This window comes from Terrapene carolina, unplaced genomic scaffold (genome assembly GCF_002925995.2).
Source record: "Terrapene carolina triunguis isolate 2854851 unplaced genomic scaffold, T_m_triunguis-2.0 Scaffold62, whole genome shotgun sequence".
Lineage (NCBI taxonomy): Eukaryota > Metazoa > Chordata > Testudines > Emydidae > Terrapene > Terrapene triunguis.
Genome location: NW_020664413.1, coordinates 52886202 through 52909322, shown reverse-complemented (window position 1 = coordinate 52909322; position 23121 = coordinate 52886202). Strand labels below are relative to the sequence as shown.

General features: G+C 42.2%; 1 protein-coding gene across 1 annotated transcript in view; it reads left to right on the top strand.

The window, feature by feature from the left end:
* Nucleotides 1-23121, top strand: part of DNAH7 (dynein axonemal heavy chain 7) — a 234795-nt gene that overhangs the window by 129664 nt on the left and 82010 nt on the right. Inside the window, exons 36-40 of the mRNA XM_029910522.1 lie at nucleotides 11133-11288; nucleotides 11963-12131; nucleotides 15154-15280; nucleotides 20404-20623; nucleotides 21608-22480. Coding sequence (XP_029766382.1) covers nucleotides 11133-11288; nucleotides 11963-12131; nucleotides 15154-15280; nucleotides 20404-20623; nucleotides 21608-22480 — 1545 coding nt within the window. The remainder of the gene's footprint in view (nucleotides 1-11132; nucleotides 11289-11962; nucleotides 12132-15153; nucleotides 15281-20403; nucleotides 20624-21607; nucleotides 22481-23121) is intronic.

Genomic DNA, 23121 nt, shown 5'->3' with positions numbered 1-23121 from the left:
CACACACACACACACACACACACACACACACACACACACACACACACTCTTTATGAGGTGGCAAGCACTCAAAAGTTTCAAAATGTCCCATGGTGTGTATGCCTTAGGATACAGTTTTCAATTACATGATCTGTATTACTATTTTTCCCACAGAACCCCAGCCTCACTCAGTACACAGGATGGACCTACTCAGGGATGAATCACAGATGTATAGTGAAGAAGATTATCTATAGGATCCCTGCCTCATTTGTTGCAGAAGTTGGACTGTGTAGTGAACGAGGCAGGGGATTGCAAGAAAAGAAAGGACAGTGTCATGGTTAATGCAGTTGAGCACTTCCCTGGAGAGTTAGATTCTATCCCTGTCTCTGTCAAAGAGTTCCTGTGTAATGTTACACAAGTCACTTAAACCAAACTTTTCACCGGTGGTCACCAAGGTCCGTCTAGCCCAGTATCCTGTCTTCCGACACTGGCCAGTGCCAGATGCCCCAGAGGGAATGAACATCCCCTGTCACTCATTCCCAGCTTCTGGCAAAGGAATCGCTCAGCACACTGAAATGAAGATAAAACATTTAATAGCTACTCATTACATGGGCACTGTCCATCCTGTGCACTGAATAAGGCAGGGACTTTTAGTTTTGAGTACATAAGTGCCTAACACATGAAATTAGAGACATAAATAATAGAAGCACATTTATTTAAAATAAGTGATGGTACAGGGTCGGGTATGTTTTCCAAAGCTTATGAATTATAATCAAAAGGAAGTTTGGTCTTGTAGAAAGCATACAACGTTCTGTACTTGAATGAGAAAGCAAGATAGTTTTTTATGTCTATAAATGTTATTTAATCTATCTAAAGCAGAGGTGGGCAAACTATGACCCGCGGGCCACATCCGGCCCACGGGACCCTCCTGCCCGGCCCCTGAGCTCCTGGCTCGGGAGGCTAGCCCCCAGCCCCTCCCCTGCTGTTCCCCCTCCCCCGCAGCCTGAGCTCACTGCGCCGCTGGCGCAATGCTCTGGGTGGCCAGGCAGCGCAGCTGCAGAGCCGTGCGGCCTGACCCGGTGCTCTGGGTGGCGGTCAGGGGACAGGGAGCAGGGGGTGGTGGATGGGGAAGGAGTCCTGGGGCGGGGGGGCGTCAGGGGACAGGGAACAGGTGGGGTTGGATGGGGTAGGAGTCCCAGGGGGGCTGTCAGGGGGCGAGAAGCAGGGGGGGTCGGATAGTGGTCGGGGGTCGGACTATGCCTGGCTGTTTGGGGAGGCGCAGCCTCCCCTAACCAGCCTTCCATTCAATTTTGGAAACCCGATGTGGCCCTCAGGCCAAAAAGTTTGCCCGCCCCTGGTCTAAAGAGATGTCAGGCTGTGTAATGGAAGTCAGATTTTATAAGCATTTTGAAATTATTGACTCATCATTTTTTTGGGATACAATAATTATTTTTTTCATCTTCAGTCACTGAGTAGTACCTTGTTCATCTTAATTTTGTCGTTTGATTATTAAAAGAATGGTATTTGGGTACTATTTAAAAAGGATCCTAATTTGCATGATGAAAAGGTTGGAACAACTCTAATTCATCATACAGAATTGACAAGAATTATGGGGCAAATCCTTCCTTCACCACTCTTTTTGCAGACATGTAAAGCATGATAGACAATGGAACTAGTACAGTGGAGTATTGTTGCTCCAGGCGGTGGGGCAGGATTCAGTCCACTTAAAGGGACTTCCAATGCTGCATACTTCACAGAGTTCTGTATGTACCAACATATGGGGTGAAGCAGGGATGGGACCAGGGAGAGGTGGCAATGTGTCTGTCAAATCCACAGCTGTATGGATTCATCAACTAAATCTCCCTATCAGGAAAAGGGAGGGGAAAGCAGCCATCACAGAGGCTGCTGCAGGAGCAGCCTCCGAATGGCTCTGCTTGTGCTGCGTGGTCTGGAGTGGGAGATTTGGTGCCTCCTGGTCACTGCAAAACCCCATACACACAGCCTTTAAATTTGAAATTTGAGAGGGGGAGATGGTGTATCAATATTTAAGTCTAAAGCTGTAATGGTTTATTAGTTTTCTGTGGCAGTTTTGTTGTTCAGGAATTAACCTTTTGTAGATCTGGACAAACTCCTTTCCTGTGCTATGTTGATGTCTTACATGGGAGAAGGGGGGGAAGGAAAGTTTTCTTAATTCTGTACAGAACTGCAAACTTACACTTGGGAGAGCATTACGTTGGAGCTACTGTGCATCTTAGCCTAACATGGCCCCCAAAGTTATATCCTGAAGGCTTGGAGGCACAATCTGGCTCCTCTGTATGCTGGTGTTGACATAATGTGCCAGAGATGTGAGCATACTACTTGTATTTGGAAGAATATGTAACCCTTCTGCCCATCTAAGTTGGCAGCAACAAGGGCCGGGTTCTGTATCTAGGGGTTCCGTTTCAATAACGCAATGCAAAACCGGCTCGAGCCCCCACCCAGTGACCTGGGACAATTACATACCACCCCCCTGGGTACCTCTAAGAGGCAATACTTCCCCTCTCGCAAGCACGGAGTCTGAGTGTAGCAGAAAATGTTTAATAACATGAGGTAAACGACATCAGCATAAAATTGGAAAAAACACCACAAACAGGATTCATAACACCAACCATGAACAAAACCCACCCCAGCAAATTGGGCTGTGTCCCTTCCCTTGGGTTCTTGAGTCCAGCAACCCAAAAATCACCCAGAGTCCCCAAAGTCCAACATCCCCAAAGTCTCTTGGGTCCAGCAACCACCCAAAGTCCCAAAAGTCCAACAACCCCCAAAGTCTCTGTCCCTGGTCAGTGCAGCCCCAGAGTAAAGGGGGGGGGGCACGCAGGGTGTTAAGGGGCACCTTACGTGATCCGAGGCTGGCCAGCCGTCTGTTTCTCCGTGGGGGTTCCGCCGCAGCCTTTACCACGAGCCAGTCCACTTTCCTGCCATCCCACGAACTGCTCCACTCTACAAGCTGCTCCGCTCCGCTCACCGACCTGTGAGCCGTTCCAGCCGTCCCCGCAAACAGCTCTGCTCGCCGTTCCTTGGGCCACTCCAACTGGCCCCGCAAGGCTCCACGCCGCTCGCTGCTCCTCCAGTCGTCCCCACAAATTGCTCCGCCAGCTGCTGAGCAATATAGCTTCAGGCTCCCCCACTAGTTAACACAGCCTCAGTGATCTCAGCTCTTAATAACATCAGCTCTTTTGTGATTTCAGCTCATAGTATAGTAGGGGAGCCCCAGTGCTGGTGCACCATTGGCCCAAAGTGAATTCAGCTCAGCAGCCTGTAACTAGACTCCTAAGGGAATCAAAGTTCGCTCTGATATTCAACAGTGGAGAGAGGAGGCGGTGCAATTGGTGTTTCAAACCCTCAGAGGGGGCCCATACCATCAGGTACAAATACCTGTCCCCATCCTCTCTCAATTCACTGGGTTTTGTAACCCATGCCCCTTGTCAAGCAAGTGCTACTTAGGTAATGGTGAAGGACTCACTCAGTCCTTCTGTCATACAACAGTTCCACTGGCCTTGATTCACAGAATCAGGGTAACAAAACTTTATTCTTCCTGCCCCAATAATAGAGAAACTGGGGATCCCACACCAGCCAAAGTAACCACTTTCAGTTGCTGTGTTTCATGCCAGGCGAGTGGGTGTGCCTATGCAAACAAGATCAGCCCCTGGAGTTCTTTTCCACACTCGCCATAATTCACCACCAGATGTCAGGGTAGAGCTCATCCTGACTCTGCTTACAAATAAATAAGTTCCAATGCCCATTCCCCCTACCAGTTTCTTTGAGATATCCTCAAGCTCCTTTATGTCCTTCCAGGCTGACAACCTCTACTTGTAATGTGAGTATCTGTTTTGATATTTAAGAACAAAGTGAATACTTGTGGTGTTAATTACAGTAGTATTTAGTCTGTGATTAAAAAATATTCACGGGTTATTAGTTTTATGATGGAATGAAACAGTGTTTAGGAAGTCTTAGTTTTATGGTCTTTAAATTTTATGTCTTTCCTCCTTCTCCCTCCATCCCCCCTCAGCATGATAAAATTCACTAAATGGTAAAAGAGCCTGCCTCAAGATTAATAGCCTAGTTTTGTTTTGTAATAACTTTACTGAAGAACTTTTGTGAAAATGAAGGAAGACTGTGGCTACATCTACCTACAGTCAGGATCGACGCTCTGAGATCGATCCACTGGCGGTCGATTTAGCGGGTCTAGTGAAGACCCGCCAAATCGACAGCAGATCGCTCTCCAGTTGACCCCTGTACTCTATCTCCAACGAGAAGAGTAAGGTAAGTTGACGGGAGAGTTTCTCACGTCGACCCCCCATGGTAACTCGACCTAATGTACATTGCGTAGCGTAGGTCGACTTACTGCGGTAGTGTATACGTAGGCTAAGAGTGGAAAGAAACCTGAGTACACCACTTGTTTTCTTGAAATGTACATAGCAATATTTTCTACAGAAATTCTTCATCATTATCATTATCAAATGTGCATAGTCTACTGAGGACCATTGTGTCAGTCAGAGTGACCATGGTTGATGGCACCATACCAGGCACTGCAGAGTGAAGGTCTGAGATCTGGCTCGGTCCTGCAAATCTACAAATCTCTGGGGCAGCTCCATGGTGATGCCAGGTAGGGTCAAGGTGTGCACCCCTTCACTTGTCAATGAGAGTTTGAAAGCACAGTGTGCGGTGTTTTTGTCTATCCTGGCAATGTGGCCAAAGAGCACGCAACACCACTTTTGAATGTATTGGGCTATTGGAGGAAGGCCATGTCTCTGCGAGATTATGGCATTTCAGACAAAGTTGAACCACTTTATGCTCAGGATTTAGTGCTGACAGTGCATATGGAATGCTTCTAGCCTCTCCAAATCTGCCTCTAAGAGGGTCTGACCCAAATGGCAGTACAGGCAGTACACAGGTTTGATAGATCCTGAACTTTGTCTCAGTACATTTTTGCATCCATAGGAGAGACATGGACTTCATGGAAGAGGAGGTGATACTTAATTGTCATAGGACCTCTTATTTGCTGCAGTAATTTGAATGATGCTTGCAGCTGAGGTAGACAGATGCCTCAACATTCTCCACGGTGCTTAATCCCTTCTGCACCAAGGTTTCTGGTGGCCCAGCTCTGCAGTTCTGGACCTTGATCTTCAACCCTGTAGTATGGGCAGTGTTTTGGAAACCTTGAAGGGCAGTGCTGAAATTCTCTAGCTTTTCCACAATCAAGGCAATGTTGTTGGCATAGTCTTGGTCAGTGAACACTTCTTGACGAAGCTTGATTCCGATGTGTGGTGTGGCAAGCCCTAATATCCAGTCAATAGCTCAACAGGATAGTGCCAGGGTGAGAATACATTCTGCCACACACCTGAGGTTGTATAGAAATGCAGCAAAAGTCATGAACCAGTGCACATTCTTGCACCAGATTTAGCAGAACATTTGGGACACCAAATCCTTTCCATGACAGCCAAAGTGTTGACCTGTCAGCCAAATAAAAAGTTGCTTTGATGTCTATATATGCCATGTGAAGCAGGCAATTAAATTCTCAATGCAGCTCAACCAGAAACCGGAGGGAAAGGACAATGTTCACTGTCGGCCACCCAGGAATGAAACCTGATTGCTGTGGACAGTGAAGTATGTTAAGTGATGTCCTACCAATAGAACAGTAATGAAAACCTGTCTGGGGACCAGTAGCAATAAGATTGGCCTGTAATTGCCAAACTTGATGTCAGATCTTTAACTCTTGTATTATGTTTCCATTCTGCTAGTACTATGCCTGATGCCCATACTTTTAAAAACATTTGATTCAGGCCAGTGCTCACTGATTCCAAGGAACCTTTGAACTGCTCATGTGGAATGCTATCAGTTCCAGCAGCACATCCATTCCATAACTTTGTAAGACCTTTCATATTGCCTCGAGTGATGGAGGCTCTGTTTTTGTTCCTGGGTCTTCAGCCATACAGTTTTCCAGATCACATTGCTCTGGGCAGTCATCAGCAGGTGCATGGTTCTGCACACTTTCATAATGTGTTTTCCATCTTCCCAGGATTTCGTCCATTGATGAGCAGGAAGACCCATTTGGTTTCATCTTGAGAATATTAGAAGGCTGTTTGTGGCTATCAACCACACATGAGATAGCCCTGTAGATAGGATGCAGAATATTGTGCTTTGGCACATCCTCTGCTTTATTGGTCAAGGAACTGATGTAGACTTCACAGTCACATTTTGATATGGCCTGAAAAATGCCTTTCAATCACTTACATTCTGGGACATCTCCCTGCTTGGGTGTTCTGATTTTTTTGCTAATATATCAAAGGCCTCTTCAGAAAGCCAAGGTTTCTGCACAACCCTCTGAAGCTGATTGTTTCAGTGGCAGCATGTGATATAGCATTACATGTCAACTCTAGGCAATCTCCATGTCATCCAAGAGGGCATCGAGATTACGTATGTGATCTTCGATGGCCTGTGTATATTTTATGGCTTCAACAGGGTGCTTGGAAAGATGGTGGTGATTATCTGGTTTGTGAGGAGTTGGATAATGCAACGAGAGCTCAGCAGCAATTAGTCAATGGTCTGAGTTTGCTGGTGAGATTTCACTATGTGGTCTTTCATGGCATGTCCATTGATTGAAATCCAGGTTCAGCAATGGTTATTGAGGTGCCTAAACCAGGAGCCTATGACAGAGAATCTCTCAACAGCACACAGTGTCAGAAACTGAATGGTGTGGTCATTTGGGGAATCCAAACCATAGTGACCTATCATGATTTCACACCCCTTTCAACCACAACCAGTTACACCATTGAAATCTCTGCTCACTAGCAGTCATGTGGTGGAATTTGATTTTTGCTGCTAGCTGGTAGTAGAATGCATACTTTTCCACAGATGATGCATCTTCTGTTGGCCACAGTGACAGATGGCAGTGTTAAAGCTGAGCATGAAGTAAGCATGAGAAGATGTGGTTCTATGTGGTTAAGATCTGTGCTAGAGGTCGACTGATAACTGCCACACCTTGACTACTATCTGGACTACTGGAGTGGAGGAAGGTTGCTGCTTCCACAGTGACTTGATCACTTTATGGCAAGTAAGCTATGATGCCAGTGATTATGATCTTGTAGCTAGTGAGTTCTTTGACAAGGGCTGTCTTGTACTCAATACCATTCAGTGTTAACATGATCCATGTGGAGACATGAAATAAGCTAAGTGGGGTTTGGGTCTTGCCCACTATATGCACGTGAAACGCCCCTTCTTCTGGATCTGGCAATAACAGGGGCTTTAACTCTGGTACTGTCATGACTGGCTGCCTATTTGTTTTGCTTTCCCTATTTGAGTCTTGGGAAACCTAGAGGGGTTTTTCAGAGGGGTAACCATCCCTCTTCTCAGGAATTCTTCTGCCAAATGCCATTGGTTCCTGAGGGTGTGAATGACCATTTGGAAGATCTAGTTCATTTTCTGCCTTGTACAATCCATGCACCAACAGTCATATCCCATCCATCTTCACCATCATTGGGAAATGTAGTGCTTATCTGCTGGGTCTGTCATTGGCCTTCACTCATTGGCCTTTGTGTGCTCCAGCTGAAGCTGAGGCTCGTGTGGGCAGGTATGACTATACTTTGAAGTACAGCAGGTAATGCTGCTACTACCTACTGCAGAAATACAAAGAAGTTAAATCATAGTTAATCAAGTTAAATCTCTCTCTCTAATGCAGTATATGACAAGCTTCTATCTGATAAAGATAGTCTTTCATTCTGTATCCATAGACTGATAGGTATGCACTCCTCCTTTGGGAATTTTGAAATGATCAAAAGAAAAAAGTAAATATGGTTCTTACCCTGCATGAAGCTTATCACCTGCTCAGTCACAATACTCAGTAGTTTCCTTGAATTGTGATAACTATTTTCTCAGTTATCTTTTATCTTTGCCTTTATAGAAGTTCAGATTTTTCCATCCAGAGTAGAGATTAAATATTCTTTTTGTTGAGTTTATTATGATTTAGATCTAAAAGGTATAATCTGACAAGTCTAATACCTGTTAGCAGAGATTAAAAAAGACATTTGAAGCTGTATAAAACCAAAAAAAATGGTTGGGCTCTTTCAAAAAAAATTATATTTCTCATTGCAAACATGTGCAATATAGTTTTTTGCATTATTTGACTACAAAGGACCAGATTATATCCTTTTATATTCCCATGGAGGTGATGAAAGGAGTAAAAAAATCTGCTCCTTTGAACCACATTTGTCAAAGGAAAGAGAGTGTGCAAACACAACATTATCCTTTCCTTCTTTTGACTCTGTAAAAGGCCCCTATGCACAATCTTTGTTCATGTGGCTTTGCAGTTTTGACAGAAGCATGGCTGCTTGGGAGGGTGGAACCCAAGGACAACTTTCCACCATGGTTTCATTCTCCCCCCGGCCCCCCGGGGATTTCCCTGGATAAAATGAGGCTTGCCCTGTCAAAAGGATAATATTCTGGTTAAAGAACAGGACTGGGTGTTAGGGAATCTAGGTTCTCTTATTATTTGATACATATTCTGATGCATTCAGAATACCATGTTAGAATTGGTTTGTGATGCAGAAGAAGGTGAGGAATAAATGTAAACATGACTAATGAAAGGGCCATTCCACCAGGGAAGTCATGGAAGTAGTACTCTCTCATTAAAGTCATGGCTTTCTGTGGAAGCCACCCACTACCTGCCTGTTTCATATAGGAGCATCTCCTTTGCAGGAGGAAACTATGAAAGTGAAAACTCATGAAGCTTCACAGCCTTTTTCTATGACAAAGCATGATTTGGCCCAAAACAAAGGTTATTTTGTAAGGAAATTTGGCTTGTCTGTAATTGAAGGAATATGCTGATTTATGCAACCCTCAAAATTCTTATTCAATATAGAAAGGTAAAGTCTGACTTTCTAGTTTTCATGCATTTTCATTCTAATAATAATATATTTTAAAATTGGAAATTAAGATGGTCTAAGGACAGTAGTTACAGAGATTCTAATTTGTAATGTATTTCTTGACAAATTCCTTTTAGCATGAGTACAGATTGTTTTAGAATAAGATGACATAGTTTCTCATATATTCATTCATTTTTTTCAATAATTATAGTCCTCACACACACAATTCCTTTTTTTAATATATATATATTAGAGCTGTCAAATGATTAAAAAAATTAATCGCGCAATTAATCGCACTATTAAACAATAATAGAATACATTTTATTTAAATATTTTTGGATGTTTTCTACATTTTCAAATATATTGATTTCAATTGCAACACAGAATACAAAGTGTACAATGCTCATTTTATATTTATTTTTTATTACAAATATTTTCACTGTAAAAAACAAGAAATAGTATTTTTCAGTTCACCTAATACAAGTACTGTAGTGCAATCTCTTTATCATGAAAGTTGAATTTACAAATGTAGAATTATGTAAAAAAAAACTGCATTCAAAAATAAAACAATGTAAAACTTTAGAGCCTACAAGTCCAATCAGTCCTACTTCTAGTTCAGCCAGTCGCTCAGACAAACAAGTTTGTTCACATTTGCAGCAGCTAATGCTGCCCGCTTCTTCTTTACAATGTCACCTGAAAGTGAGAACAGACATTTGCATGGCACTGTTGTAGCCGGCGTCGCAAGATATTTACGTGCCAGATGCACTGAAGATTCATATGTCCCTTCATGCTTCAACCACCATTCCAGAGGACAGTTATCCATGCTGATGATGGGTTCTGCTCGATAACGATCCAAAGCAGTGCAGACCGACGCATGTTCATTTTCATCATCTGACTCAGATGCCACCAGCAGAAGGTGGTTTGGGTTCTGTAGTTTCCACATCAGAGTGTTGCTCTTTTAAGACTTCTGAAAGCATGCTCCACACCTCATCCCTCTCAGATTTTGGAAGGCACTTCAGATTCTTAAACCTTGGGTCGAGTGCTGTAGCTATCTTTAGAAATTTCACATTGGTACCTTCTTTGCATTTTGTCAAATTTGCAGTTGAAAAATACTATTTCTTTTGTTTATCATTTTTAAAGTGCAAATATTTGTAATAAAAATAATATAAAGTGAGCACTGTACACTTTGTATTCTGTGTTGTAATTGAAATCAGTTCATTCCCTTTCTTGGTCTCTTGCACCCAGATCAGTTCCACCCTTAAGTGGAAGGGAATGTCTGGTGCTGCACAACAGTAATCTATTAGGTTCTGATCCAGCTGAAGTCAATGTCAAAACTTTCATTGACTTAAATGGGAATAGGGTCAGACTTTTAATGACCAATTCACAGTGCTTCTTGAAAAGAAGCTTTGTCAGTTTTCCTTGAAGGGATGGTGACAGTGATACAAAGTTTTGTGGGAGGAGTTAAACTGAGAATGAAATAAGGCGTTTCTGAGGACCCTAACAGTTAGAAGGAGGATTTAGGGAGGGAGTGGGTTGTTTGTTTTATCTAGCTGGAACTAATAGTTGTAAATGATGTTTTCATTCTTTTCTGTGCCATAGTGTTGGCTTTTCTGGAGTGAATATATCACAATACTATTAATGCCAACAGTAAAACCATACATTTAGATATGCTTGCTTTTCTCACATTAAGGTGTTGGTTCTTCAAATGGAACTACAAGCACACACCCTTATGCCTGTATAGAGTTACTTTGAAGCCAAAGAGACTTTGTGCAGACATAAAGGTCCGCATTTGTTGATCCTTTTACAGAATTAGTGCCTAGGTTTCTACAAGCAATACTTGATCAAATCATACCTAGTTAGATTCTGAGATGTTGTGTTTGGAAAGAGAGATTCATATACTGAATTTGCGTGATATACTGTAAGTATATAGACAATCTGAGAAAATGTGAATGATGAGATCTAGATGTTTTTTTTCCCCTTAACAAATTGGATCCTAACACTTTGAATTATCCTGAGAATGTTGGTTTATCTCTGGAATAAAAAATTAAAGAGATCTGAATGTTAATAATCAGGGATCAATTATCATCCCATCATTTTTAAGCAGTGACTTCTGAAGTTGTTGTGAAAACTGTCCCATATAGATGTTTGACAATAAATTTTAGTCTTGTGCCTTTTGCTGAAATACTGGAAAATTTGTCAGATTTATGTACAAATGTGGTTTAATTTTTTTCCTCTTCACCATCCTTTCAGCATTTTCTTTTAAATAACTTGAATAAAGAAGTCTACAAACCACTCCTCATTAATTTCTCAGCACAAACTACAGCAGCTCAGACTCAGAATATTATCATGTCAAAGCTGGATAAAAGGAGGAAGGGAGTTTTTGGTCCTCCTCTTGGGAAGCGAATGGTAACTAAAATCTATTTTTTTTTACCAAAATAAATATTTAAATGCATTATTTCTCAAGTAAAATTAAGCAGGAATAATTAACATAGTGTAATTCTAGAGTGACAGAGTTCTAATTCTCCTAATTTAGACTTTCGTGCTCCCTATTCTATTTATGTAAATGTAAGGGAGTCTATGTCCTCAGATCCGAATTGAGGGAGAGGGATACTTCTGTGGTGTACTTTCTTCCACCTATCCTGAGACTTTCTCACAATGTTCCAGCTTCTTGAAGGGATGGCAGGGGAGAGGGGAGGATAAGGGCAGCAGGTGAGTGATATATATCTTGGCTGTTTTCCATCCCATATCCACAGGAGTAGCCAGAGCAAATAATTGCAAACTGAATCCACGGTACCCAGAATTGTTTCCCCCTCCACACTGTGTAACTTCACCCTCAAAGGCATATACTAGAGTCATCCACGTTCAGGGGAGCTGCTGGCAGTGTAACTCCTCAGGAGCTGTGATGTCTAGAGTTTCTAGGGATCTGGCAGCAAGATCTAGGCCAGAATCTTCTTTGCTGATGCCCCTGGGTTCTGATGGATCCTTCAAGATCCATGTGGATCTCAGAGTATCCATAGGTTTAGGGACCATATTAAAAAGAAACTTAGAAAAGCAAATTTCCTTCATATTTTCATTTTCAGGTTGTATTTGTAGATGATGTAAATATGCCAGCACGAGAAGTCTATGGTGCTCAGCCTCCAGTTGAGTTACTTCGCCAGTGGTTAGATCACTGGAATTGGTATGACCTTAAAGACTGCACTATGATTAAACTTGTGGACATTCAAATTATGTGTGCGATGGGACCAGCAGGTAAGATATGTGCATCATATGTTCTTTTATACATGAATAAAATTCTAAGTGCCTATAAGAAAATGTGTTACTTTTCGAATGCTGGTCCATATGTTTGTTCCACTGTGCATCCACCTGAGACTTGAGAATTCTTGCAAGTAGTGTTCATTGGTCCATGCCTGCACCCCAGCTGTCCTCTTGCTCTGCACCAAGAGTATAAGGGGTGGGGCGGACTGACCCCCTCTCTAGTTCTTTCTTACTGCTGCATGATCCGAGTCAGAATCCTCCACTGTCCAGAACCTCTCCTTTCTCTTTATCCTATAAATATATTCAGTCATTTTATTCCTAGTTTGTTGTTAGTGTTCTACTAGATAGTTATACTTGGCTAGTGTTAAAATCCCCATCCTGCGGAACACTCCTGGTCAGTGTGGGGCTTGGATTATGTCCAGGATTCCGGGCTTCAAAAATGTGTTTCTTGGCCATGCTTCTTTTCAGTCAGTGACAGCGTTTACTGCCCTGGGCAGCGCATATCTCTGCCAAGTGCAGTATCTGCTGCTCCTTCCCCAGCTGAACATGGCAGGTGCAAGAGCTCCAACTTCAAAAACACCTTCAATGAGACCTCAGTCAGATCCAGGTCAGGGAGACACCCCCGCCCATACATCATCCATAGTCAGCAAAGAGCGCATCCCCCAATTCTGTGTCTGAATCCAGAGAGAAGACGAGCAGAGGGAAAGACCCACCTCACATGAGTAAAGGGTGTGCTCACAAATACAAAAGCAAATCTGCTTTTAGAATCTCTGAGAGACCCATCCCAACCCCGTTTGTCTGGTGAGCCTTCACGTTCAGGCCTTAAGGATTTATGTTCTCCTAAACCTCATAGGCATAGTCAAAAGAGATCTCAAATTATCAGGCCCTTCTCTCCAAACATAATTTTCTGGACTACTTTAAGTTCCTAGACTTTAAGGACAAACTGCCTCAAGAAGACAGGGCTAATTTCCTGCTGTGTGCAAGGTCATGCTCTGTGGAGGATGCCATTGTGTTCTGGCATGCAGAGATTAGCAGGTATATACTGGAAATTAGTAATTAAAATTAGCACATGCAGAAATAAACGGGTGTATCCTGGAAAGCTCATATAATAGATTCTAAATGTGTCTTACTAATTTCAGGCACACCATGCTCTATAATTTATGTAGTAGATTTTACATTATTGTACTGAAATTCTATCCCAGTCAAAGTATTACCAGGCTTGGGGGCTAGATGGTGACCCTGATACGGTACCTATCCCTAGGAAGGAGTACTGCGGAAAGGGATTTGGGGATCATAGTGGATCACAAAGTTAAATATGAGTCAACGGTGTAACACTGTTGCAAAAAAAAAAAACAAAAAAACCCCATCATTCTGGGATGTATTAGCAGGAGTGTTGTAAGCAAGACATGAGAAGTAATTCTTCTGTTCTACTCTGCGCTGATTAGGCCTCAGGTGAAGTATTGTGTCCCATTCTGGGCACCACATTTCAGGGAAGATATGGACAAATTGGAGAAAGTCCAGAGAAGAGCAACAAAAATGATTAAAGATCTATAAAACATGACTTATGAGGAAAGATTGAAAAAATTGGGTTTGTTCAGTCTGGAGAAGAGAAGACTGAGGGGGGGAAATGATAACAGTTTTCAAGTGCATAAAAGATTGTTACAAGGAGGAGGGAGAAAAATTGTTATCTTTAATCTCTGAATATAGGATAAGAAGCAATGGGCTTAAATTGCAGCCAGGGCGGTTTAGGTTAGACATTAGGAAATACTTCCTAACTGTCAGGTTATAATGAACTAGGGAGATGGTGGAATCTCTGTCACTGGAGATTTTTAAGAGAAGGTTAGACAAACACCTGTCAGGGATGGTCTAGATCAGGGTGAGGAGACTTTTTTATATCAGGGGCCATTGACCCACAGAAATAATCAGTTGTGGGCCACACACAGCCCCGCGGGGGCGGGTGTGTGTGTGGCTTCCCCTAGGCTCCGGGATGGGGCCAGAAATGGGGGATTCAGGGTGCGGGAGCAGGCTCTGGGCTGGGACAGGGAGTTGGGGTGCAGGTGGGGGTGCAGGCTCTGGGAGGGAGTTTGGGTGTGGGAGGGGGTTCAGGGCTGGGGGTTGGGTTGTGGATGGGGGTGCAAGGTCTGGAAGGGAGTTTGGGTGCGGGAGAGGGCTGCAGGTAGGGGTGTGGGATCTGGGAGGGAGTTAAGGTATGGCAGGGGGTTCCGACCTGGGGCAGGGAGGTCGGGGTGCGGGCTCCGGCCAGTGGCGCTTACCTGAGGCGGCTCCCAGTCGTTGGTGCAGCGGGGCTAAGGCAGGCTCCCTGCCTGCCCTGGCTCCACACTGCTCCCAGAAGTAGTCTACATGTCCGTCCACTAGGCAGTGGGGTGGCCAGGGGGCTCTGCACAGTGCGTGGTGCCCACACCCGAAGGCGCCGGCCTCGCAGCTCCCATTGGAAGCTGCGGAGTCCATGCTGGGGGCGGGGGCAGCACCCGGAGCTTCCCTGATCGCCCCTCTGCCCGGGAGCTGGATCGGGGGAAACCAAGGCTCGGGGCTTCTGGCCCGCGGCGCAGAGACTTGCTGTGGACCGGATTAAATTAAGAAGCGGGCTGGATTCGGCCCATGGGCCAGAGGTTCCCCACCCCTGGTCTAGATGATACTTAGTCCTGCCTTGGGACCCTTCCAGTCCTATACTTCTATGATTCTATAAGAAACACCTTTTAAAGTAGTTTAAAACTTACTTAGAACAGGACAGGTTTAGCCACTTCAATATGCATTTTGTAGACTATTCTCACTTTCAGAAAGCCAGATTCTGATGCCCTCATTCAGGTTGGATAGTACCTTTCTACTAGTAGTCCCATTGCGGTCACTGGGACTATTCTTGGAGTTAAGGTACTTTTTAATGTGAATCAGGGTGGTAGAAACTGACCCAAGATGATTAGTAGAAAAGTGTTAAACATTTATAGTTTAAAACTAGTTTCATCATTTTATTTTCAGTATTTGTGCTCTCTCATTTTAGGTGGTGGCCGAAACCCAATAACGCCTCGATACTTGCGACATTTCAATACAGTTACTATTAATGAGTTTGATGATGATTCCATGTATACGATTTTCTCTAGAATTTTAGACTGGCATCTCTCTACTTGGTAAGTAACTTTTGTATATTGCAAATGGCTAAAGTAAATATTTAAACTGTGTCTTTGGGAAGTCTACCAAAATACCTTTCTAGGACCCTGTTCTTGAGCAGAATTGAGCATCTGTGGTTCCCATCGATTTGACAGGTTGTCAGTATTTCTTGGGACAAGGCTTCTTATTAGGAAACTTCTTTGGAAAATAGTTCTGTTTCATAAACCTAAGCTTCTCACAGTGTGTTAGAATCGTTCATGTTTCTTCAGTTAATTCAGATGTTTTGAAAATATTATTTCAATGTGAAGTAAATAAAAATACAGACATATCAGTAACTAGGAATCTAGGATTTTCTGTAATATATTATACTAGTCATCACCTTTGCTTACTACTCTTAGCAATACTTAGAGTACTATTAGCTTCTTCCTCTAATATTTTATTATCTGTCAGAAGTCAATAAAAATAGAAAGTTAGTCAATTGGTGGAAAATAGAATTCTAATGAAAAATTCATCTGTTAATTGTCATTATATTATACTTTTTTTGATTAATTAAAATAACGATAAATTATTGTTGAATCTGAATTTCATCTACTAATATCTCATTTACGTGCTGTCTAGAAAAAAATTATTTTTGTTTTGGGTTTTTTGTGAAAGTATTTTTCATCTTTCATTTAATTCAGGTCTCTTAACACTAGACCTGTGTTTAAATACCAATTTAATACTGAGCACCCACTTCTGTGGGAATTGAGGGTTCTCCTTTGAGATATGTTGTCCATATACATATTCCACTTCTGGTGGTGTGCATGCACTCAATGTGCTCCAGATCAGAGTCTATTGGCCAGTAATGTCTGTGGTGGCTGTGCATGCACCTTGAGTCTCTTTGTGTCTTGTATCAAGGGCATATAGTCCAGAGTGGACAAACTGCCATTCAGTTCCTTCTCATTGATTCAGGCTAAGAGACAGAGCTCCTTGCTGACCATTTCCTACAAATTACTAGCTTACTTACCTTAACCTTGTTGTGACGGGATCTCTGGGGTGCAACCTGGGACTGTGGGACCACTGTGCCCTCTTAACTCACTAATCTGGGTTGTCTCTCACAATGCCTTACTGGTGACAAGTAGCAGCCCCCCCCCTCCAGGTGCTGTTACCACTCAGTATAGCCATATGCTGAGCCCCACACCCAGCTAGATTGCATGAATGCTCCCAGAGCCGCTCACAAATCACACAGAGCAAGGCACCAGCCAGATTCCCCCAGCTCCCAGTCTTGTACCTCAGGAATATACTGTCTTGCACTGCTCAAGACCTTTTTTGAGCAATGCAGGTTTCTTAAATGGCTCACCACTTCATCAATGGAAAGTGGATATACATGAGCCTTTGTAACCTGAGCAGATTTACTAAGCACTTCAGTCAAACTCACTGGTAAGGATAAACATTAGAATAAGTTTATTGATTACAGTAGATGGATTTTAAGTGATTATAGTGATAGGCAAAAGTCAGAGTAGTTACCAAAGGAAAATAAAAGATAAGCACGCAGTCTAAATTCTCAACCTTAATAGACTATGCAATATCTGGACTAAGCAGTTTTGCTCACTCATCTGGATACTGCAAGTTGGGTACAGTCTTTCATATGCAGGCTCTCCCTGTTAGCCTGGGGACCAGTCTGCTCAGCTCCAGCATCCTCGTTGCCTTCAGCATACGTGGGGGAAGAGACAGGACCAACCATGTGGCCTCTGTCCTCTATTTTATATCCTCATTCCATGTACTTGGAGAACACAGGTTCCGGCATGTCTTGTGGGCATTGCTGAGTTGTGGGCGAGGCTGAGCAATTCCCCTGGTGTGTCCTTGTGCAAGTGAGTCATTGAATTGTAACTCCCTTGCTGGACAATGGCTGTTGATGGTTGTTTGACACCCGCCCGAGCATTGGTTACCTCCTTTGTTATATCTGGGGATCTAATATCTGGGTGATTCCCCAACTCAAAGCATATTTTAGTGACAACCTTACAACACAGTCTCATAATTTCATATAATATATATGCTTAGATAGAACAATGGCTTTCAGCGGATCATAACCTTTCCCATGATACTTTACATGGCATGCTTTATATGAAATATCACAATTATACATAAATGATGAATATTGGGGTTACAGAGCACTCCCCCTAGGTATAGAGTGTCACACTTGTAAATACTCCTATCGCCATAGTCAGTTCATAGTTAGTAAGATTGCCTACCTTATTTATTTGCAATTTATTTGATAGGTTTACTTTCAATGAGGAATTTTAAAAAATCCTCTCCTGGTACCAGGGGTTAGAGAGGGCCAATCCTAAATCCCCCAGATTTAAGTACTACTCGTCATGCAAGGGTGCAATTAACATGGACATTTTTGATCTATTTTTTTGTGTTTGGTGGAGTTGCACATCACCAGTAAATGTGCAGCAGAGAGGTCTGGGCACTTACAGGTCCAGAGCTGAGGAGGAGTAGTCGTGAATTGAAAAGCCCGGAGAAGAAGAGGAAGGAGGCAAAAGAAACTCTTTTAGAGAATTGGGGAAAAGTGTATTATCAGTGTAGAAGGACAGGACATATAAAACGAGACTTCCCCAAGGTAGAATGTTGGTTCGCAGAATTATGCAAATGGACTGGGACTCTCAGGAAAGGATAAAAAAGAAAACAAATACCGTCCCTATAAAGGTGAGAAGGAGGTGCCAAAGGGGAATCATAGATGCTGCCTTGCAATGTTTGTTGATCCAGGGGGATTTAGTGAAGCTCCTGGGGGAAAAGGTAGAGTCAGAATGCATTAACGGGAAGAAAAAACTCTGACTGTGAACAAGTTTTTGAGGGGTTGGGTCTTGTCAAGGTTTTTCTGACAATCAGAGAACCACTCTCTCGATGAGACATTAACTTGGCTTTATCTGCCCGGATGGGCCCACCACTTGGACCCATGGCAACATGTTCCTTGTTACACCTGTCTATGAAACTGGAATTTTAATTTCATTCAAATAAGCAAGGAGAGTTGGTAAAATTCAAGTCTTTATGGCAGAGCCACCATATACTGTTTTTTATGTAGACATGGCATCTCTGAGAACACATCTGAAGTGCCTTCCTGAAGTCATCACTAATTTTCATCTCAACCAACAGGTCCTTTTGTCTATATTTTTTCCCCAAGCTTCACTCTTCCAAGGGAGAGGCTAAGCTTTGTACTTTGGACACCAGAAGGGCTCTGGCATTTTATTTGCAAAGAACAAAGCCATTTAGGGCTACGCCATTATCCATGGCAGTAGCAGAGAAGTTTAAATGAGTGTAAATGGTGGGTTCTCTGTAACTTGAAGTTTTTAAATCATGATTTGAAGACTTCAGTAACTCATCCAGAGGTTATGGGTCTATTACAGCAGTGGGTGGGCGAGGTTCTGGCCTGTAATGTGCAGGAGATCAGACTAGATGACCGTGATGGTCCCTTCTGGCCTTAAAGTCTATGAGTCTATGAAACAGAAACCTGTTTCTACTCAAAGACTACCTAGATGGATGTCGAACTGTGTGAGAACCTGTTATGAAATGGCAAAACTGGATCCTCCTCAGAGCTCATTCCACTATAGGTCTTACAGCATCCTTGAGAAATATTTCCATCATAGATATTTGCAAAGTAGCCACCTGGGAGTCTGTGCACACATTCATGAAACACTGTTCCATTACTGAAACCTCTAAATTAGATGATACATTCAGCAAAACTGTGCTTCAGTCTTTATTCACTTAGACTCCAAGCTCCCATCTCTTGACTAGTGTTTGTGAATCATCAGAAGTGGAATGTGTATATGGACTGGAGAAAGAAGAGTTACTTATCTGTACAGTAACTGGAGTTCTTTGAGATGTTTCCCATGACCATAAACATATTCCACAACGTTCCCTCCTTGCCACCTGCTTCTGAGTCCTATAGCCTTCAGATTCTGTGTTGGAGAAAGAACTGAGGGGTGGGCAGTTGGCCTACTCCACTCAATATTCCCTCAGCAGAGCACAAGGAGGACATTCATGGCACATGTGTGGCAGCAATGGACACTACTGACCAAAAGACTCTGATCTTGAGCACACAATCATCTGTGAACAACTAGATATGGAGAATGTATATGGACAATACATCTGTACAAGTAAATACCTTATTTTTTGGGGTACTGCACAGTCTTGCAGATGTGATACAAAATGAAAATACATAATATTCACAAACAAAAATAACCCTCTGGGGCTAACATGGAAAACTTGCTTTTCTGGGGAAAATCTTGAATTTTGCAAAAAGTACAATGGTTTTCTACCTCTAAAAGTTCTCTTTAATTGTCTTTGCCTTATAAGCAAGTAAGTACGTTTATTACTTTGGAGGTGAGATTTACTTTTCTTCATGTAAATGGTCTGGTAACTTCAAATGGTGCCTTAGTTGTATCAGAGAGAAGTCAGATAATCATAGTGGGTGTCATTTGCCTTACGGTCAGAGGCATATCTAGTTGTGAGGCCTGGTTATAGCATACCTTGAAGCCTGTGCATGCTGCTCTAGCAGTGTGCAGGGGCCACAGTGGCCACCAGTCAATTAGCTTAAAAACACTTGGTGCCTGCTTCTTCAGGACTGCACTTTCTGTGCTGGGTCCCCTGGAAGTAGCAGCACAGAACCTGCCCTGTCACCTTGAGCACTTTGGTCCTGGGAGGAGAAGCTCATCAGATTGTTACCATCCTTGAATCTGATAAGTTTAACTTACTGCAAAGGATTTTCACATATCCAAACCAGGTTGAAGTCTCAAACTCCAGGGCAATTTATAAAAGTTTCAGTTCGGTGCTATTTGAAACAGCAAGATGTACTGTAAAACTGGGAAAGCCCTGATTATAATGGTGCATTCAGCACCACACTAATAAGAAGAAGAAGAAGAAAAAGAAAGTGGTTGAATCCTCAATATTTTCTACAATTATTAGTTTTAATTCACAACCTGACTTGATTGGAAACTCCATTAATCCAGCAAGAGCAGTGGAATTTATAAGGTTGTCTATAAGAAAGTATCATCTTGAGACTTAAAATTGGCATTGAGAAGTGAATCAGTATTTAAGTATATATTTTTAGTATGATGGAACTGTGAAAATCATTTTATTCTTAGCACCTTCTTTTATTTGTCAGTTTTAACTTCACATCCGAATATTTAGACTTGACTCCACAAATTATTAATGCTACCATGACGGTGTATAAAGAAGCTATGAAGAATCTGCTGCCCACTCCAGCCAAATCTCACTACTTGTTCAACCTCCGTGATTTCTCCCGTGTTATTCAAGGTGTTTGTCTGTCAAGACCTGAAACAACAGAATCTGTAGGAATGATAAAACGTCTTTGGGTTCACGAGGTAAATCTCATATTAGTAATAAATTGTATATGATATTTATAATAAATAATTGAAGATCCAAAGTTGGATTTAGACATTTATTTTTTGTTAGTAATATAATTTAGTTGAATTATCTTATATCATAGCCATGATGTAAGAGCTATGACTAATAGCGATGTAATGATGCCATAGTCATAAGGTGTGACTTTTTTGCTAGCTAGAAATGGGATTTTAATTATGCATACTTTACAGGCAGAGGTTCTCCAACTTGTTTGAAGTATGAACCACATCTTAATGGATTGTGGGCTCCTTTCCTTCCATTCACAATTATCCAGACTACATCTCCTGCCATAAGTAATCACACAGTGCACCTCCCTCCCAATGGCAGAACAAAGAGTCAGTGGAGAGAGAGCCAGCAGTGGGCGAGGGTCATTGGAAGGTTGGGTGGGGAAAGAACATGGTCTTGTTCCTCTCTCCCTGTGGGTCCTCTTCGGTAGGAACTCCCAAGACTTCAGCAACTGTGACTACCTCTCTCCTAAAGATAACATCACAAGCTAACTGATTAGGGGAGTGGCGTTAACTCATCTATTTAGAAACAGGAAGAAAAAGCAAAAATGTACCAAGTCTGGTCTTTCATTTATTCTGACTTTACATAAAAGTAAGAATAGTGACACCTGCCACTCTTTACAAAATGTCATCAAAATACAATTAATATATTTAAAGTATGCATACAGTATGTGGGAAATGTGTTATTTTCCCATATGGAGCTTAGCTTTCATTTAGAAGATAAAAGGATCAACTGTTCCAGTTGCTTCTGAACATTTATTTTAATTTTCATTGTACTGGAATTTAAGGGAATTTTCACTTTGAAGCCATTTTTTCATATGTGTGCATGTGTGTGTGTGTATATATATATATATGTTTCACTTTGATTAATGTCAGTATAAAATGAACAGAATGCTAGCATCCACTACTAAAACTATTATATTATTATTTATTATGCAGGTTCTTAGAGTGTACTATGATCGCTTAGTGGATAATGCAGATCGAGCCTGGCTTGTTGGGTATATCCAAGAAGTAGTGAAAAGTCATTTAAATGAAGACTTTCACGAACTTTTCCAGAGCCTGGACTTCAATTTTGATGGCAAGGTAGAAGAGGATGACTTACGTAGCCTGATGTTTTGTGACTTTCATGACCCCAAACGAGAGGACACCAACTACAGGGAGATCAATGATGTGGACACATTGAGATTAGTTGTAGAGAGCCACTTGGAAGAATTTAATAACATGAGTAAAAAACCTATGCAACTTGTCTTGTTCCGATTTGCTATTGAACACGTCTGTAGAATTTCACGGATCCTGAAACAACCTCGCAGCCATGCCCTTCTGGTTGGTGTCGGAGGCAGTGGCAGGCAGTCCCTCACTCGATTAGCAGCACATATGGCTGATTATACACTTTTTCAGGTTGAAATATCTAAGAGCTACGGTAACAATGAGTGGCATGAAGACTTAAAAGTCATCCTAAGGAAATCTACTGAGGGTGAGATGCAAGGAGTTTTCTTATTCACTGATTCTCAGATAAAGAAGGAGTCATTTTTAGAAGACATTAACAACTTACTAAATGCGGGGGAGGTACCAAACCTCTTTGCACTAGATGAGAAACAAGAAATTTGTGAACGAATGCGTCAGATAGACCGCCAGCGAGATAAAACAAAGCAAACTGATGGTAGCCCCATAGCTCTTTTTAACATGTTCATTGATCGCTGCCGAGACCAGCTCCATGTGGTATTGGCAATGAGTCCCATTGGAGATGCTTTTCGTAATCGCCTTCGAAAATTTCCAGCTCTTGTTAACTGCTGCACGCTTGACTGGTTTCAGGTAGAGTTATTTACTATGTACACATTTTCTGATGGAAACACCACAAATGCATTATTTGAAATATGGCCTCAGTTCTTTTCATGTCAAGTAATTTGCTCTTTAAATCTGTTAGAGAACAGTTAAAATGTTTTCTGGATTTAGAATTATATGATGGTACTCTGCCCTACTGACTTCAGAGGGGTTACACAGGGTGTAAATAAGGGCAAGATTGTCACAATCACTAAGATTAATATCTGAGTAAACACAGTACAGTAGAAACTAGAGAATGAACTATCCAATGTACTCAGCTTGCAAAATCTCAGGCCTGGTCTACACTACGACTTTAATTCGGATTTAGCTGCGTTAATCCGAATTAACCCTTCACCCGTCCACACTACAGAGCCAGTTAATTCGAATTAAAGGGCACTTAAAATCGATTTCTGTACTCCACCTCGACGAGCGGAGTAGTGCCAAAATCGATTTTGTTAATTCGAATTAGGGTTAGTGTGGCCGCACACCACCGAATTAATGTGGTTAAATTAATGGGGTAGTGTGGCCGCACACCACCGAATTAATGTGGTTAAAAACCGAATTAATGTGCTTAGTGTGGCCGCTCACAATCGAATTTATACAACCTGTTTCCCAAATTCGAATTATCTAAA